Source organism: Numenius arquata, chromosome 2 (genome assembly GCF_964106895.1).
Source record: "Numenius arquata chromosome 2, bNumArq3.hap1.1, whole genome shotgun sequence".
Taxonomy (NCBI): domain Eukaryota; kingdom Metazoa; phylum Chordata; class Aves; order Charadriiformes; family Scolopacidae; genus Numenius; species Numenius arquata.
In genome coordinates this window covers 75,427,563-75,445,449 of record NC_133577.1, presented here as the reverse complement: position 1 = coordinate 75,445,449, position 17,887 = coordinate 75,427,563, and the positions used below count along the sequence as shown (strand labels likewise).

At 44.3% G+C, this 17,887-nt stretch overlaps 1 protein-coding gene across 2 annotated transcripts; it reads left to right on the top strand.

Annotated features, from left to right (window-relative positions):
• Positions 1–268: 268 nt before the first annotated feature.
• On the top strand, positions 269–14,028 carry IFT27 (intraflagellar transport 27). Of its 2 annotated transcripts, none has more exons than XM_074168658.1 (7): positions 269–414; positions 3,675–3,754; positions 4,806–4,865; positions 5,540–5,599; positions 6,549–6,666; positions 6,984–7,093; positions 13,782–14,028. In XM_074168658.1, the coding sequence occupies exons 1-7, from the start codon at positions 381–383 to the stop codon at positions 13,845–13,847; spliced, it is 528 nt and encodes a 175-aa protein (XP_074024759.1). In that variant the 5' UTR covers positions 269–380; the 3' UTR covers positions 13,848–14,028. The 2 variants fall into 2 exon arrangements, with proteins under 2 accessions (XP_074024759.1, XP_074024757.1); XM_074168656.1 differs by lacking the exon at positions 13,782–14,028 and adding an exon at positions 7,307–11,150 and having other exon boundaries at positions 294–414.
• The last annotated feature ends 3,859 nt before the right edge of the window (positions 14,029–17,887 follow it).

Genomic DNA, 17,887 nt, shown 5'->3' with positions numbered 1-17,887 from the left:
CCTGTGTTCTACCCAATAACAAACCGGTTCCTGATAACGTACTTAGTTGCTGGGCAGAAACTACTTCCTCCGTCCCACTAACACCACGGCGCCACCCGCTGAGCGAGCCGCCCCGCCTTAGCGCCCCGAAGGGGCGGGGTGTCGAGTTTGACTGATAGGACGCTTGGTGGGCGGGAAAAGGCAAGAGAACCAATAACAACTCCGGGTTAGCATTGATGAGCAGCGCTCTCAGCCAACCGAGCTGGGCGGGCTGTGGCCTCCTGAAGGAGGCGGGGCTTTCGGTTGCTAGGGCCGCGCGGTTGCTAGGGCCGCGGCGAAGCGCGGTGGCGGCAGCAGCCGCTGCCCTCCTGGCCCGCCGCCCCCTTCCCCGGGCCGGGGCGATGGTGAAGCTCGCTGCCAAGTGCCTGCTGGCTGGTGAGTCTAGCCCGTCCGGTCCCATCCGCCCCGCTGGCGGTAGGGGCCTAGAGCGGCTCCGTGGGGTGGGGCGAGGCCGGCAGCGGGGTGGTGCCGGGACGCCCAGGCCCCCTCAGTGAGGGGGAGGCCTGGGCGGGTGGTGGCGGGGCGCGCCGGGAGGCGGCCTGACTTATCTCAGCCGCTCGTCGAGGGGTCGCCCCCATGGAGAAGAGGTGAGGAAAGCGGTGACAGGAGAGAGGTGAGGACCTCAGCTCCCTCGAGACAGGAACGGTGGAGAAAAAGAAAGAAAATTTTGAAAAAGAGTGTTTCTACAGTGTGGAAAGGTGGGGGGAAGGTGGGGAAAGCGTGAAGGGAGCAGGGTAGACAGCTTCATACTCCCTTTGTGCTGGAGGAAAAAATCATGGCAGAAATTGGGATGAGTCTGGGCGTGTAAAGGGAAGGTAGAGCCTCAGCAAAGAGTTAAAGGATGAAGCATGTGCACTTCACAGAAGCATCTTTTTCCCCAAGCAAACCGGAGGTTAACCTGGAAAAAAAAGTGAAGAACACTGATTTATTTAGTCAGGGTGGATTATGGAGGTGTTGAAAGTAAGTGCAGCTGGCTGTTAACACTGCGGGAAGAAAGCTTTTTTTTCCCCCCCCCTCTCTACATTGAAGCTCTATGCAGCCTCAGCCAGAAGCACAAATCCGTAAAACCTTTGTGTGCAGACAACTCCCAAGTTTAGCTCTTAGCTCCAAACCTGTTTTCTTTTATTCAGGATAAGATGTTTGATTTCTTTTTGAACTTCAAAAGCAGCTAACCATCAACTTGCACAAAGCTAGGTGTGATCTTTGGTGAATGCAAAAGATTTAGTCTCTGTCATGCCTCTGTTGGTAGTTACTGTGGAGAGCATGAGCATCATACGTGTCTTCTAGATTTGAAACTTAGAATCATTTCCAATTTGGAATTTTCCAGGTTCCAATACATAGGCTTTGCTTAAGTCTTTCAAGTTTTATGTTTAACGTTACCAAAGGCCAATTCCATGGCCATTTTAAATTCACATAGGTTTTCTTTGGCTGACCCAGTTATGTGCTTAATGCTAATTGGGTCTGGAGCTGCCTTTTCAATTCTGTTCACAACACAAACAACAGGAAGGACCTGTCCCATGTGTAGTGCTCCTAAGTACTACAATAATATCCCTGAATTATTAAAAATAATAAATTGATGAAGCAGACCAGGCAAAATAATTTCTGTCTTGCAGAAGAGACCAATATAGTGAAAGAGACATAAGAGATGAGTAACCACAACAACCTAAAGGGAACAAGAAAAAGCAATTACATAGGTAGGAGCAGAAACATAGAGTTGGAACAGGGAACTCTTGTGTACCTAAGGAAATGGTTATGAAGAATAGAGCAGCTCCCAGTATTGGGACCTGCACCAAGGTCAAAGATAACAACAGGGGGAAAGGGCTTTTATTAGCAAAAGACAGACTATTAACTTGACAATAGAAAGCGATTCCTGTGTTCTTTCAAGGTAATTTACAGACAGACAGTAAAAGATATTGTTGTTTGAGCTTACTATGGAGACACTACCAAAAGGTTTTCATTGTAGAAAGGCAGTTGGCAGCAGTAGCAGGCATTTTAGAGACACTACAGATTCCGGCAGAATAACAGAAACATGGATGGAATAAATACTGTGGGATGCAGTACTGGCAGATGAAAAGGGCAAGGGAACTTTTTTTGAGACAGTGTAATGATGTAATGGGCTAAGAGGATGTCAAAGAATAAGAAGAGGGAAAGAACAACTGGGGCTGTCAAATTGAAGAAAGGCAACACATTAGTTAAGAATTTGCACTGGATGATGCCTGTGCAGTTCGGAGCAATGAATGCATCTCTATCTCATTTTACAAAGGCAGATCTAATTGTCTATTGAAATACAGAATAGCTTCCACTCAGAACAGAGTGTTGTCTTCCGCACAAGCTTGAACTGATCAGGGAACAAACAAGCTGACTTACCAGATTTTCCTGTCTAAATATTATGAGCCCAACTCAACTCAAAGTAATCAAGCATGCTAAAAATGTTTAAACAAGAACTACATTTGGTTAATGCATCTAGGAGCAATTGTCACTATCCAAAACACTCTTCCTCCGCTATAATATTATGTGAGCAGATAGCTTTACCAATTTCCTTCAAAACACCATCTAGGAAGCTATAGTAGGGTCAAAATATACCCTTTTCTGGGTTTATTGACTAACAATGTAAATGGTAATGTAAAAGACTTGTATTCCAGGCCTGGCTGTCATGAATGTTCCTTAAAGGGTGGGTAAAGCTAGAACCACTGAGATATTTGATTCCTGGTTCCTGTCCTTTGAACTATCCAGGCTAGTGAGACAGCATGTGAAGAGAGGATAAGGCCTTTGGGAACATTAAGTCTTTATTTTGCAAGGATTTTGATATTTTTCATGGAGCCATAAGGGCTTATGTGAATTCTGCAGTTCTTTGCCATTGCTTTGGGTCTTATTGAGTTTTGTAACAGCAGGCCAAAGCAGGCAGCTGCCAGGTTTGCCTGGAGTGTTGTGCAAGCCATACCAGAAAGCCTTGGCTCTAGAAGAGCAAAAACTAAAGCCCCTTGGTTTTCCTTCCATATAGGGATGAATCAGCAGGCTCTTTCTCTCCAGTCAAGCGACATTTGCTTTTGTTATGCCCAGGATGCAACTAATGAGCCACCAGCAGCATTGAGTCAGCAAGAGTTGCTCTCTTAGCAGGGTCAGCAAGAAGAGTTCATCGAGGAATGTTACCAGCTCAAGCAGCTTTGTAGTATATAAATGACCTATCTCTTCCCTAAACTCCGTATATAACAAGAATTTGAATCTGAGGAAATAGGTCATATAAGAAGAGGAAATAGCCCATGCAGCTCAGTCTCCCTTATCACATTGTGTTTTTCTCTACATGGTAACATATCTGGGAAATTTTAATTCTTAGGTAAAAACTATAGGGTAGACATGAATTTTAGAACAAACAGCAGTTCCAACCTGATCTGGGGAACCTTTACTGTTGTTTGTAGAGCAGAAATCTGATGTCAGCACCAGTATGCATATGGCAATATTCATTTTCTCATGTGGGGATTACCTTTTAGATTGTTTTGTGCTTCTTGTGACAGTTATCTTGCCTGTATTCAGAGTTATATCATCCAAGTTCTTATGGCATGTGACAGTAACAGAACTGAGGGAAAATAAGATTCTCTAAGATGAAACAAAAATCTTTAATGTTTTCGGTTTTGCAGGAGATCCAGCTGTGGGGAAGAGTGCTTTAGCCCAGATGTTCCGCAATGATGGGACTCATTTTCAGAAGAACTACACACTGGTAAGCATAGAACAGGCTCAATCTGTTATCCAACATTTTTCTAAGTTGCATGAAAGAACTAAGAAGGGCTAGAACAAAATAAATAATATGATTTTAAGTTGAGGCATTCAAGGTGGGGTCTTACAGGGTTTTCTTTCTCTTACACCCTATATTCTGAAGAGAAGCCATTTACTGTAAGTCTTTACGTTATGAAGGTGCTGGTTTTGAAACTTAATGCAGAGTAATTTAGTTAATTTTATAATTTTCCTGCTGAACCAATGTTTTCACAAGCTTTTGTGGTGTTAGAGAGCTTCCCCCTTTAGGGAGTGCTCTATGAAAAAACATTGCTGAAGGAGAAAGCTTTTAATTCCAACTATTAAATGTGCGTGTGGACAGTGCGCTTATCACTACGCAAACATGAAGATGTGCTGCATAGCCCCAAGATAATTATAATCTACAGAAACTGTTCCCAGATGAAGAGGATACAGTTTGCAGTCTTTCAGTGTGAGAATCAATGGTGATGACTAATCAGAAGCAGGATAAAAATAAAAGTAAATATAAGTAAAGTAAAAAAAGGAAAATATGAGTGTGGAGGAAAAAAACCCTAAAATGTGTTTATTCATTGAAATAAAGATGGAAACCAGAAGTTAAGGATAGAAATAGAACAAACAAACAAGCTACAAAGCAGAATGAGATAAAAGGTGGAAGAGGCACAAATAACCTCCGTCCCATATGTTAGCTGATCACACGGTTGGTGCAAAACGTTCTAAGGCGTGCTTTAGAGCAGCAATATGATAGCGTAGCCCTGCAGATTTCAGCTAATACTCTTAGCTGTCTATAAGCAAATCTCTGGATGTTCTTCTCCATCTTTTTCCCCCATCAGAGCAAATCTATGTGGCTTTGACATGTAGGTGGGAGTATGTTACCAGAGCTGAGGAGTTCCCAGAAGTCTATGTTTGATGGGATCGTAATGATTCACAAGAATTGCCTCAATCCAATGCATAGTTGGTATGCGGTTGGACAGGCTCTTAAAAACTCATCTGATCCTTGTTTTCCTGATTCTTCTTGACAGACAACGGGCATAGAACTGTTGGTGAAGGCTGTATCGGTTCCAGAGACAAGTGATAGTGTGGTGAGTATTTCTGTGACATAAATTGGGTCAGAAAGAGACATCTAGAGCTCAAACCTCACTTCAGTCTCATTCTGGTGCAAGATCATTCTGCATGTTCATAAGGCCATTAAGTTGCATTAAGGAAATGAGGCTGATTGTGTACAATTGCTGATACTCCAGGGTTAGTTTAGTCTTAAAAATGTAAGTTTTACATACTTGTATCCAACATGACATCTTAAACCAAAGCTGTTGCCAGCTTTGTTAGGATTCTGTTCTGTCCTTTAGGGCACTCAGTTTTGTTTCATGTTTCTTAGAACTATGGAAATTGGAATTTATCTGTTATTTTTACTTAATGCCCTATACTCCCACTAGTGGAATGTGGACCACGTGTATAATTTTGTATAAATAGTGCAGGTTACTGTCCCTCTCCACATATTCTGTTTCCAGTAGGGATGGAAACCAGACTTGTGGCCTTGGAGGTAACCCTTTTATTGGTTATACATAAAAAATAGCTGTTTCTTTTCTCATACTATCTGAACTGGAGTATTCTGGGTGCAGGGAACTTGTCCCATAGGAACACGAACCTGCTGTACGGAACAAAATGCAGGAGTTACAAGTTCCAGTATTTACTTTCAAAACCTTTCCCTACACTGCGTTTTTCCTGGCAAGAGCCTTCTTTCTGCTTCCGCTTTCAGGAATTCTTCATTTTTGACTCTGCAGGAAAAGATCTATTTTCTGAAATGTTGGAGAAACTGGTAAGTCTTATGTAACAGTCCTCTTCTTCCACAGAAGTGCTTTTGCTTTGAAGATCTGAACTCGCCAGTCTGGCAGATGTAGCAAACTTTGTCTTTAGTGTAAATGGGAGCAATTACCTCAGTTGCCAATGCATCCTGTTCTACCTCTCTAAAACTTGTAAAAGTACTAGAAGAAATACTTTACAGAGGAAGGAACGCAGATAGTCATTCAGTTTTCTTACAAAAGAAATAGGGATGTTTAACCAAGAATTGCTGTGTGCTGTTGGTTAAAATTATTTTTATTTCTTAGAAAAACGTCTGTTTTGCTGCTACTCCAACAGTGGGGTTTTTGTGTTACAGCAATGTGTTTGATCCAGCAGGACTTAATCTTGTCCTTGAGCATAATACTGCCCTTGGTTTTTTTCCTTCACACGTTTGTGTCCTTACCTGTACAGTTCTCTGTTGTGTTATCTCATTTTGAGAAGCAGAATCAATTAATTGATATGAGGTTTCAGAGGCTAAGTCAACCTAATGGCTCATAGCTCTACAAGAGGCAATTCCACTTTTGCCCTTGCACCAGGTCTGGTTTGCAAGGGACCTCTCTAGAAGCTGGCTCAGCTTCTCAAATTGGAAGAAAACCTTTCTACTTTTTTCTCTCGGATTAATTTTGCGCTGATTCAGCATGAAGAATCAGCTTCCCCAGGGATCAGGTGAGTGCCAGAGCCGATACAAGTAAAGGCGCAGGACCATGCAGACAGGAATGGGGAAAGAGAGAAAGACCCACCTCTCCCAGTGCCAGCTATCCATTTAGTCAGCTCAACTGAAATGTGAAACCTCAGCCAGGGCATAGGATTCCTGTATGTTAGGCTTTTTATTTTTGTCTTAGCATCTGTGTTTGCCGTGTTTACAGACTGGCTGTTGACCGCATCAGTTTCATTAGAGCTGACAATGTTCCTTTCTTGCTGTGCAGTGGGAGCAACCCAACGTCCTGTGCCTTGTCTATGATGTCACTAATGAGCAATCTTTCAACAACTGTGCCAAGTGGCTGGAGAAGCTGAGGGCTCAAGCGGTTGGAGTGCACATCCCAGGTAAGAAATGGGTGAGATTCTTGTAATCATCTGCTCCCCTCTCATATGATAGCAGTTGTTCCCATTGAGATATGGCATAGGGCATTTATTTTAAGCCAGGGGCAGGCATGGCTTCCTCCAACTCATTTGCGTTTATCACAAAGCAGATAAGGCATGAATATGTTTCCTTTGTGGAATCTTTTCTAGGTGGTTGTAGACTGTTCTCCGTGCCTCCAACTTTTTCAGCTATTTCTACAAATGTTCCAGCATTTATTGCTAACAAGTCAGCATTTCTGGGTTGCTGTTTTTCCTTTGATTCATGTTTTTTTTTTCTGTAGGTGTCTTAGTAGGGAATAAAACAGACCTGGTTGGTCGTCGAGTTGTGGAGGAGAAACAAGCACAGGAATGGGCTGAGAAACATGGCCTGGAATACTGTGAGATGTCAGTGGTGAGTATCTGCTCATTTCACTGTCTGTGGAAGTGGGTGTTTGTAAAGTTATCTTCTCTTTCAGATAAAGAAAGATAATTGGGGGGACTCTTCCACTTGTCTGTGATCTCACTCACCCTTGGTTTTAATCTGGCTTTTTTGTGAAGCAGTTAGAGCAGAAATAGTCAAATGCTTATTCCATCTGTCGTTCCCAACTTTCTTATTTCTTTACAGAAGGAGATGAAAAATTTTGAGGCCCCTTTCCACATCCTGGCAAAGTCATTCCACCAACTGTACAAAGAGAAAGTGGAAACCTTTCACTCACTAGCTTGAGGGCCATGACCGGGATGACTTATTTATCCTCTAAGCTTCTCTAAATGCCCAGAATCCTGCAGGATGGAATACAGAGAGAAGAAAAAAGATGAGCTATTTGCTTCTTCATGGTCATCTTCTGGTATTTCAAAATAAACTAGAAATAAGCAAGTGGAAATACACTCTTCTGAAGTTGCTACTTCAGCATTCCTTTCGTGTCCTCTAACTTGGTTCTCTGCTCACTGAAAATCTGCTAGGTTGGAGGAGGCGGGGAGTAAAAGGGGAGGGCAGAATGGAAATTGCCAGCTCTTTGCTTTGATATTGTCTTGTTTCTTGCCTGAACAGACTTCCTGCTGCTACAAGCAAGGATTTAGAGGTTTGGAGAAGGAGAGAGGAAGCTGACAGGATGTTTTTCAACTTAAGCAACCCAGCCTTGCTACATATGTTGCAGGGCAGGACTGATTTGACCCTGCTGCTTGAAATGCAGTTTCAATAGGCCTATGCCCTAAAATCGACACATGGAGACTTAAGATGTGTGGGGACCGAGCTGGATTTAGGTGTGTTTCTAGGAGTGCCCAGAGTTTGAGGCCTGTTATAAAAATGTTACTCTTATCAGTTGTAGGACTGATATGCTGATGACTAATATGTGTTTCTGACTTCTAGAATCTGGTTCTTTTCTTCAGGGTGGCTCACTTTCACTGCCTGGTAGGAACTGTCTTGCGTCTGTACTGCTGTCACTTGGTAACGCAGTGCCCTCTGCTGGTCCCAGGTCACAAGATTTCTCAAGAAGCTACCTCTCTTGAAAGGAGCAGAACTTCCTACGGGCATATCCAAATTGGCTTGTCTGGAAAATGGGGTCAGATAGAATAAAAGGTATTCTTGCTGAAGATGAGTCCAAAATTTAAAACAAATTATGTTTTCTTCTTCATATCTTGGTCATCTTATGTGGGTTTGTGTCATTTTTCTTTTAATCAGCTGAACTTGGCAATTCCATGTTCTCATTAGGTTCAAGTTCTCAATCCCTTACTAGATTCAGAGTCCTCTTTGTTGTTAAACTTCCCCTGCTTGTCCTTAAATTTTGGATTAAAGACCACAATTCTGTTGTTGCTAGTGGAAACAGGACTAAGGAAATGAAAGACAACCTGGCTAAGTTACTCTGACTCAGCCCTGTCTGGGTAGAAGTTTCGTATCAGAAAGGGTAAAAGCCTAGAGAGAACTGCTCTTTTGTGTGGAGTACTGATGTTGCATGCGTGAGAGTCTGTTTGATAATGCAGTATGTGAAAGCATCCATGGTAAAATACTGCCTTGTCACCGAGCCTAACACCGAGGAGTTCAAAACCGTAACCTTTTTCTTCTCCCAGATTATGTTAGCCTTCCTTGCATAAGGGAAGATGAATTTTGTAGAGAGTAAGCACTGAATGATTTTTCAGTGCAGGCTTTTCAGGAATCTGTCTTTCAAGGCTTTTGTGCATTTTATAACCATTTTTATGCCCAGTGCTAGGAAAAGTACATTGGATTGAGCATAGGAAATATGGCTGCAGATGTTGTAGCAGAGTTTATGAAGCACTTCAAGAATCTGGCGAAGCAGCTGGGCTCATTTCGCTGGCAACAGTGTGTTGAGGCTTGGAATTAGCTAGGGAGCATGAATACCAGCTAAAGAGGTTAAGTAGGAGCTCAGCCCATAAGAAAGGAAAATGAATAAATTCTTTTGCTAGAAGCTACCTCAAAAAAAAAATGACAGAACCAGCCGGGAGAGCTCTTGCTTCCTCCAAAGAAGGAAGGACTCCTCCGTGGGCTTAGGGTAACTAGAAGACTCACCCTTTTTTGAATTGGATTAGTATTACTGGCATTTGTATCTTATGTGGGTGGTCTTGTTAATCCTGGGGAGTGTCTGTTGATTTACATGGGCTGAGTAGAGTCTTGCCTGCAGGTGCTAGTACCTCTGACTATTAGGAGTAAAAGTTATTTTGAATGCTGTGCTGATCTAGTTAAAGAACTAAAGAAGGTTTGTTTTGATTTGGTAGCTCATTTCCCCCTGGTTCTATTGATGATGTGATCACAGCAGAAGACAGATATTTTTTCATATTGAAAATAGCACGCCAGGTGTGTTTGCCACTTGTGACGTGGTATATAGAGGGGATGAATGCCTTGGGAATGGGTGAGAAAATGAATCCTATGCAATTTCTAACCAGGGAGTTCAATCTCTCTGCACCGGAAGGACCTTCCATAACTTCAAATAAACAATCTAAATGCACCAGTAAGATGAAGATTGGTGAACACTGTTTTATTAAATGAATGCAAAAGCTGGAGGATCTCATTAAGGGAATGCTTGCAGTGGTGATTTGTGATTTATAGGGAAGCTGCTTTTGAGAGGTTAGTGAAGAAAAATGCATCCCATGCAGGGAAAGATATATTGTCTGAGAGAGGAAATGTATGATCTAATTAGCTAGCAGTAGGGAATCACCCACTGCCCATTTCCCTCTTTCCACAGGCCATGACTAGAATTAGAAAAGAGGTTGTGTCAAAAGCGTGTTGCCCAACTTGCTTTTTACAGGACTATTTCAACCACTAATGTAGACGCAGTTTCACGTCCTTCAAAATGGTATGTTTGACGATAACTATCTCAGTCCTTCCAACTGCATTTTAAAAGCATAATATATTGTCCTTGCTGGCTAATGTGCTATATAATACCAGCATGATGCAGGCAGTGCTTGTTGCTATTTTGCTAGCTTATTTGTGACCTTGTAGAGGAAGTAGTGAAGAGCGGGTAAAGAACATGGGAGCCAGATACAGGAAGGCTGCGAAAAATAGTTTTGTGTCTGTGTGAAGGAGCTTAGGGTAGTGAGTAGGTGAGCTGGACAAGCAGGATGAGTAAGAGTCTGAAGCCATTATTAAGTTTCTCTTACCGTTTTCAGTAACTGCTGTGGTCACGTCTGTAGGGTGAGGATGTGTGTTTGCTGCTTATAGCCTTAGCATCGCTCTGAATTACAAACCCCGTGGAGAACAGTGGGAGGAAGGCAGAAAGCCTGTCTGCTGACCAGGAAGCTTGTCGTCTTCTTGCAGCTCCCCTGCTTTGTCCAGCTGTGCAGTGCTGCAGGTGCTCAGCATGGGTGTTTACAACCCAGAAGAGACCCAGCTTCAACCAGAACTGAATTTTCCAAAGAAGGAGGAGGAAATAAACAGGCCTTTAACCATTTTTAAGATATACATAGTCCTTCTTTTTCCTGCTTGCTTGTTGGATTAGTCAAAAACATTCTTTCCTCCTTGAAGTCCCTCCTCCTTACTTTTCCTTTGGTCCTCATGGTTCTGCTGCACAGAATCCCTGTTATACTTGTGCCCTTCTTTACTTAGCTTGATACATCACCAGCTGATTTTTTTTTCATCCTTCTAATTTCTGCATTATCTATTCCCAAGGCTGCAAGACATTTCTTCTTAGAGAGATTAATAGAAGAAAGAAAACAAAAGTGGAATTTTTAGTCAAATTGTTTTGGAAGAAAGAACCTTAAGAAGCTGACTGACATTCTGAAATTTTACTGGGAATTCATTTGTGTAAAGTTGTCATATTAAAGATGCTTTAATGGTTTTGTTTTGGCTTGCCAGACGTATTCTACTCTGGGGTGAAATGCAGGATATAAAATTCCAGAAAGATCAGGTTTTATTGTGGGAGCTAACAGGAGTTTCAAAGCTGATCATACTGTGATAAGATCTGTTCAGTTTTAACAATGGAGTGGTCACTGCTGTTTATAATAAAGCATTAAATATACTGAAATGGGCCTGTCAAAACAGTTTTTTCTGGAGATTTGTTCATTTTAGAGACTTAAGAAAGGACATCTTTCAGAAAGCTGATCTGATAAGTGACACCATTTGGACCAGGGTTATTTCTGATATAACTTCAGTGACTTAAAGGGCTGGATTTAGTCTTTTATGCCAATTGACTCCCCTGGGTAAGCTTCATTTCTTTACCCGCTATACATCTTGGACCGATCTGACCTGATAGCAAAAGACACATGATGTTGTTGAAAATGAAATACTGCCTTGGGGCAGAAGGATAAACTGTGTGGCCTCCTGAGGTCCTCCCAGCAATACTTTCTATAATTCTATTAGATTAAGTGGGGAAAGAAGTAGCGTGGAAAGCACAAAACAGGCTAAGTCATAAACTAGCAATTAAACTGGGAGCTGGGTTGGGCTACAGCACAAAACGTGCAATCTATCCCAATTAAGGGCTGTATCTCAAGAGAAACCAGGAGCCTGACGCAGGTGCTGACAGCAGGGAAAACACTGCATTTCTCTTCTGTAGGCAGCAATTGCTTTCTACTGGTGCTTATACAGATCCATGGGGGTCCACAACTTGCTCAAGACTGCTTTTAATAATTACTGTATCTGTGATGTTCAGGTGGCAACTGCTTGCAGTCGTCGTCTCATCTGCCTGTATAAAGTCAGCAGCGTGATGGCAGATTATCTGCTAGTAGCAGGAAGACGTTCCTATTCTTGACACCATCCATGATGGGACCTCTCTCTCCCCATGCATTCTCAGTCCTTCTTTTCTTATGTCATATCTACTTGATGGAGAATATCTGCCTCTGCTTGTTCTTAGCAAGTAATTTTTCCATCTTGCAGATGGTACTCCACGGAAGCTGGGGCTAAGGGACTTCTACGACCTTTTGCAGCAGAGGTGGAGTCTGAGCAAGAGCTCTTCAAGGGCTATCTTGGCCCCCGCAACATCTCTCTTAGCCTAAGGGCACATCATCTCTCTGCTTCTCGCATCCTATTTCCTCCTCCTGCTGTCATCTTGCCTTGAGAACAATGTCTTCTGTGCCAGTTGCCCTTGGCTCTGTTGACCCGGAACAACAATGCTTGGGGGAGGGAGAAAGAGAGCTACTCAGTCTCTAGTCTTTTCAGGCCTCTTTAGGTGTTGCGACTCCCTGTTGAAGTCACCCAAGAGATGGGGATGTTGCTCAGTCTAGAGTGTAATTTCCTGGCAGGAGACCTCCAGCCGAGTCCTGGCAGCCTCGTCTTGGCTCTTCAGAGGTTGCTGCAGTGTAACTTCTTACTGGCTGCTCTCATTCTGACTTGGAGTTTTGTTGGTTGTTTTTTTTTTGTTTTTGTTTTTGTTTTTGTTTTTTACTCCTTGGGGGTCTTTCTCTCATTCTTCTGTCACAGCTTCACATATTTCCTCCCCTAGAGCTGTTTGTCAAGAGAAGCCTGGAATTGCTCTCTTTCCTGGTCTCTGAGATCAAATCCAAATCTGGCAATGTTTAAAAGGGAGATGTGACAGACCCTACATGTCAAGCCGGGGTCAGGGATGGGGTCAGCTTGATGAGTTTCCCTCCAGCCAGATATGCATCAGTTGGAGAAATGTGGAGCCTGTAATCTTTCTGCACAAGTACTGGAAAAAATACACAATATGAGGGTTTCAAGTTAGGGACTGTGAGCAGAAAAGTATAAAGGCAGAAATGATCAGCTGCTGTCTCCCAAACAGGGGAAATGCAGGAGCAGCAGGAGAACAGGAATATGTAGGAAGGAATGGGGTCTATATCCCTTCATGAAGAGCCCAAAGGATTTGCTGAGGCACAGTGGGAGGGTGGGAGTTAGGGGTGGGAAGACCTAAGGCTTTTCCTGGCTTGCAGAATGATGTATGGAAATGAAGTGGGAGGGAAAGTAATTTTTGCATGAGCTGTTGAGGGAAAATGAGGATACAGGGTAGAGGTGGATGACACTGCAGGTGGGAGGGCAGGTGGTAAGAATAAATAACAGAGATTTTTCAGGGCCAAGATCCTGGGGCCAAGGTCAGTTTGTGGAATTCAGAGCCATGATGAGGAAGGTCAATGGTAGCCATCAGTTTAGGTTCAAGATGTAGGGCCGGCATTAGAACAAGGCAGGATGAGTTAGAACATTAAAACAAGGCAAGTCTGCATGACAGGGATGAGATTTGATAGCAGGAATCCAGAATGATAAAGCTTGGAGTAGTGTGGGGAGATAGAACAGCAAGCTGTGGTGCTGTGGGGAGCAGTGGCGAGTGGAGACAGCTTGTCCAGGTGAGACCAGAAAAAATAGAGTAGGTAAGCTAAGGACAGCATCAGATTATCAGGGTGGAAGAGTGTGAAGAGATGTTGGAAATTCAGATTGTGTACAATTCTTGGGGATTTCTGAGCGGAGGGAAGTAGACGCCTACAATTGTTACCCACACATCTTTGTATAATTTAAAACACAAATTAGTTTCAACGCTATCTCTGTTTTCTTTTGCCAGAAAGTGGGGTGATCTATTTGCTTAAAACTCTTTTTTTTTCTTCTTTTTTTTTTGGGGGGGGGGGGGGGGGGGGAGGTACAGGGGGCAGGGAACAACACACAAACCTCATTGTGCTGCAACATCCTGAATACATTATGTTCCTCCATTCAGGGAATGGAAAGAGAACCTGCACCTCACCTGACCAAACAGAAGTGCCTTCTACGACTCAAGCATTGACATCTTCCCAACAAAAACTTCGCTATCAGTTCATACAGCGGAAGGCCTCCCCAGAATATCAATACTTAACCTCAAAAAATAGAAAAATGCAATGTGTGTGAGGTCAATGTAAAGCAGAGGGAAATCACTCTGTTCATGAATAAAGTTACCTACAATAAAAAATGCTTCAGCTCTGCATGGGAGGAATCTCTTTTCTGCGTTAATTTCCCTTCTCTGCTTTTGCTGATGTATTTTGATTCCCGTGAAGCCTTGCTTTCTCTTAGTCCCAACAGTTGTGCGTGGCCATTGTGTGCCATTTCTAGGATTTCGGTTTTGCGATGTTGGGTGACTTCACTTTGGGGACGGTGAAACTGGAAGTTTTGAAATTCAGGTTGCAGTTGAAGCAGTCAGCTTGTAAGAACAGCAGAAGAGTATCTAGGAGAGACGTCTTACAGGGTTAAGACAACGCTTTTCAGTGCTATTGTCAGCAGAGAGGGCTCAGGCTGCAATGAACGTGAAAATGTGAGATGGGGAAGGAACGCTGGTGGGTTCGGAAATGGGTAACAAGAGTGGGTTTCTTGTAACTGAGGTAAACGCAGAGGAAAGGATGCTGGAAGTCTCCATTTGCGCATGTCTGGGAAGGTAGTGAAGGAGGTAAAGGAACATTCTTGGACAATGTCATGAAACCGAGTAAGGGCAGGAGGACAGTTCTGGTATGAGCAAAAGCAGAGTAATGCAGCCTCTGTCCTGTAGTTTCTGCGCCTATTGAGACCTGGGGATATTTCCCTTAAGTGGACTAAGTCATTGCTCTAGGTGGCCCTCCCAGCTAAGGCTGCCGGTCGGCTGGCTTTCCCTCCTCACCAAGACAGAGGTGATCACTGCGTGGTGTCGGCCCACAACCATTTTTATGTATCTGATTCCTCTACACTGTCCCTGCCTCTTGCCTTTTTCCTCCTGTCTCTGCACATGGAGGTCTTGTAACTATATATCCCCACAATTCTGCTACACCTCCCATGCTAGCAGCCCTCCCTGTTACCTTAAGACTGCTTGGATCCCCCCATGTACTTTTCTTTCTGGGTCTATAAGCTGCTGTGAGAAAAAACAACCAACCACTGGTCTTTCTATCCACTACCACCCTCTCCTACCCTTCTCCTCTCCATCTGGTACGAGGGTAGAGCTTGTGCCTTGTTCAGCTGGCTAGTTCTGGCACGAAACCGGGCTGGTATAGGCGCGAGAGGGCTGTGCCCATGCTGGATGTGTGTCTCCGCACGGGTGAGGGGCATGGGAGGCAGGCACCCTTTCCTCCTTTTATCAGACTGCGCTCATTTATTATACCATCTGTTTTCCCAGTGCTGGAGATGATGCTGGGGATATGTGACTTGGGGCACTCAGGCAGAAACTGGCCTGCACAAGGCCGGCCATGTGTTTGCCTCCTAGCAATGCAGCGGTCAGCAGCAAATTCTTTGCCGCCGCCTCCTCTCAGTATGGGAGAGAGAGAGCGTGGGCCTGGGTGTGTAGGAGACACAAAGAGATGAAATGTGTGAAGGGGGGGGGGGGGGGGGAAGAAGGGGAGAGAGAGAGAGGGGCTGTGAGGTACATGTATATCAGCTGGAGAGAACTGTGGGAAGGAGGGACAGACAGACAGATGGGCAGTCAAGGAGAAGGAGGAATGGATTGTAGAGAGGGCAAGACGGAAGAACTGGGTGGGGGGAGACAAAGAAATGGACTGGCTGGGGGACAGCGAGAGACGGGCTGTGAAGGAAGGAAGGAAAGACAGGCAGATTTGGCAGGTGTGTGGTGTGGAGATAGATGGATTGTCTGTGGGAGAGAGATGCGTGTCAGCCAGGTACTACAGTAATAGGTAAGTGGATAAGTACACAGATGGAGATAAAGAGTTGGGGGGGGAAGTGTATTTATATGGGCCTATGTAAGGGGGAGCTGAATGAATGACAGTGAGGAAGAAGAGCCATAAGGAAAAAGGAGAGAGATAAAGCAGAGGAACAAAAGACCAAGGCTAGAGATGAACCGTGGAGAAGGCAAGGCAGCCCTCGGACTGCAAACAAGAACTGGGATCAGGCAGGGGGGAGGAAGGGGATTCATATGAGAAGAGAGACTAATAGTGCTCCTGTTTGGGGCTGAGGTTTTCTTATCGGGACCTGAGAGAGGATGCAGGGCAGAGATCAGAGCACGATTCCCCAGTAACCAGAAGCATTTTGACGTATGCAGGGCTCACTGCCAGTGCACAGAGAGACCCAGTGGACCGGGCAGTGTAAATGCCAGTGTGCTAGTGCGGGCTGTTTCCTGCCTGCTGAACTGCAATGTGTACCTGAGCATTTGCAACCTGTGGACTGCCTGTTTCCAGAGTACCTGCTTGACTGCTTGGAACTGTTTAAGATGGCAGCTCAGGCATTTATGTATCTTTTTCTTCCCCCTCCTCTTGCCCTTTTCCTCACAGTGTACTCTCAATGGAAATGAAGATGTGAAGAAGCAGTCCCCAAATTCACAGGCACCTTAATCCTTCTTCCTCATGTCACAGACGCCACCTTGCTTTGCTGCCTGACTTGATGTCCCCCCCTTCCCTTCAACCATTTCTTTTCTCTTCTGTTCTTGTTTGCCACCACATGAGTAAACATGGTTGGACTCGATGATCCCAAGGGTCTTTTCCAACCTGAATGATTCTATGATTCTATGATTCCTCTGCCTTTTTTCATCTCCTTCTTTCTCTCTTCTTTCAACTTTCTATCATTTAAAATGTTTGCTCTTCCCTCTAACTCGGTCCCCCTTTCTCTGTTGTGTTCTAGACTCCTAGTTTACGTGCCTTCCCTTGTTGTTGCAGCTGATTCCTTCCGGTTGCCCTGTTTCTTTTCTGCTGCTCCTTTTCATCTCTCCCTGACTCCTCCGTCTCCTTCTGCCTGTGCCTGTCTGCCTGCTTTCTCCACTCACTGTCTGTCTCTCTTGAACTGGGTTGTGAATTCTGTTGGCATCAGAGCGGGACAAACTGTAAAACTGAGGTTCCCGGAGGGCCAGGTTGTGATCATTTTATTTTTACAATGTCCTTGGATGTGTAAAGGTGTTTGTTGGAGGGGGAGGAGCAGTGCATGTGCTCCATGTGGGAGAAGAGAGAGGAGTGCAGGCCAGAACGAATGAAGCTTATAACTAATATAGGTCAGTTGCAGAGAAGAGTCCCAATGGTCTGTGAAATAGAGAAGTGCTTTGTCGCTTCAGACTGGCTACTGGAAAGATGGCAACTGAATAGTTTTATCTAGCACAAACAAGCAATCTGGAAAAGTGTCCTGTCAAAAATGCAGTAGTGGTGAGGGTGGGAGGAGGACCAGCTCTGCACAGGGGACTGATGATCTGATCAGCCACCCCTTAACCAGCCTGAGATGCCCTTTTCCTGCTCTGAGCTGTCTTCTGCACAAGTTCCTGTGTCGCTGTTATGGAGGGGGGAGAGCACGGCTGATAAGCTTCTCCATGCCCCCTGCCAGTCTTGCTCACTGCGTCAAAGCGGACAACAACAGAGCAAACAAATTACAAAAGCAGAAAGGAGAACCATACCCCCCCACCCTGGGCTGGATGATGGGCTGGATTGCTTGGCCAGTCTCTGCTGGGGTTGGTGCTGCCAAGGAGACCCACGTAGCCAGCAGAGAGGCATCATCAAGGTTCTGAGCTTGGTCTGGTGGAGCTGCATGAGCTGCTGGGAATTGCTTTGCTCTGCAGCAGACTTCTTGCTTCTCATGATTTGCCACCACATGAGTAAACTCTGCTTTCAGACTGTTCCCAGGAATTTTAGAAGTGGTCAGAAGCTACAGTGAATGACTGAAAGTGGCAAATCCTAATGAGGCCAGCATTTGGCCTTAGGACTTCTGATTTCATTTACATTAAGAATTTTGTTTTTATATGAGGTCGAAGTTAATCTGCTAAAATGACATTAGGACATCGAAACAGACATACAGATTTTCAGAGGTATTTGGAGCCTCTACATCTCTGCAAAATCAATGTGAGATGCTGACTGTTCAGCACAACTGAAAATCAGGACAGTTCTTCAATGTCTAAACGTG

Coding starts and splice junctions, on each gene's coding strand:
- IFT27 (XM_074168656.1), top strand. CDS start 381: ATGGTGAAGCTCGCTGCCAAGTGCCTGCTGGCTG. Junction 3,755..4,805: donor TTCAGAAGAACTACACACTG/GTAAGCATAGAA, acceptor TCTTCTTGACAG/ACAACGGGCATAGAACTGTT. Junction 4,866..5,539: donor CAGAGACAAGTGATAGTGTG/GTGAGTATTTCT, acceptor TTCCGCTTTCAG/GAATTCTTCATTTTTGACTC.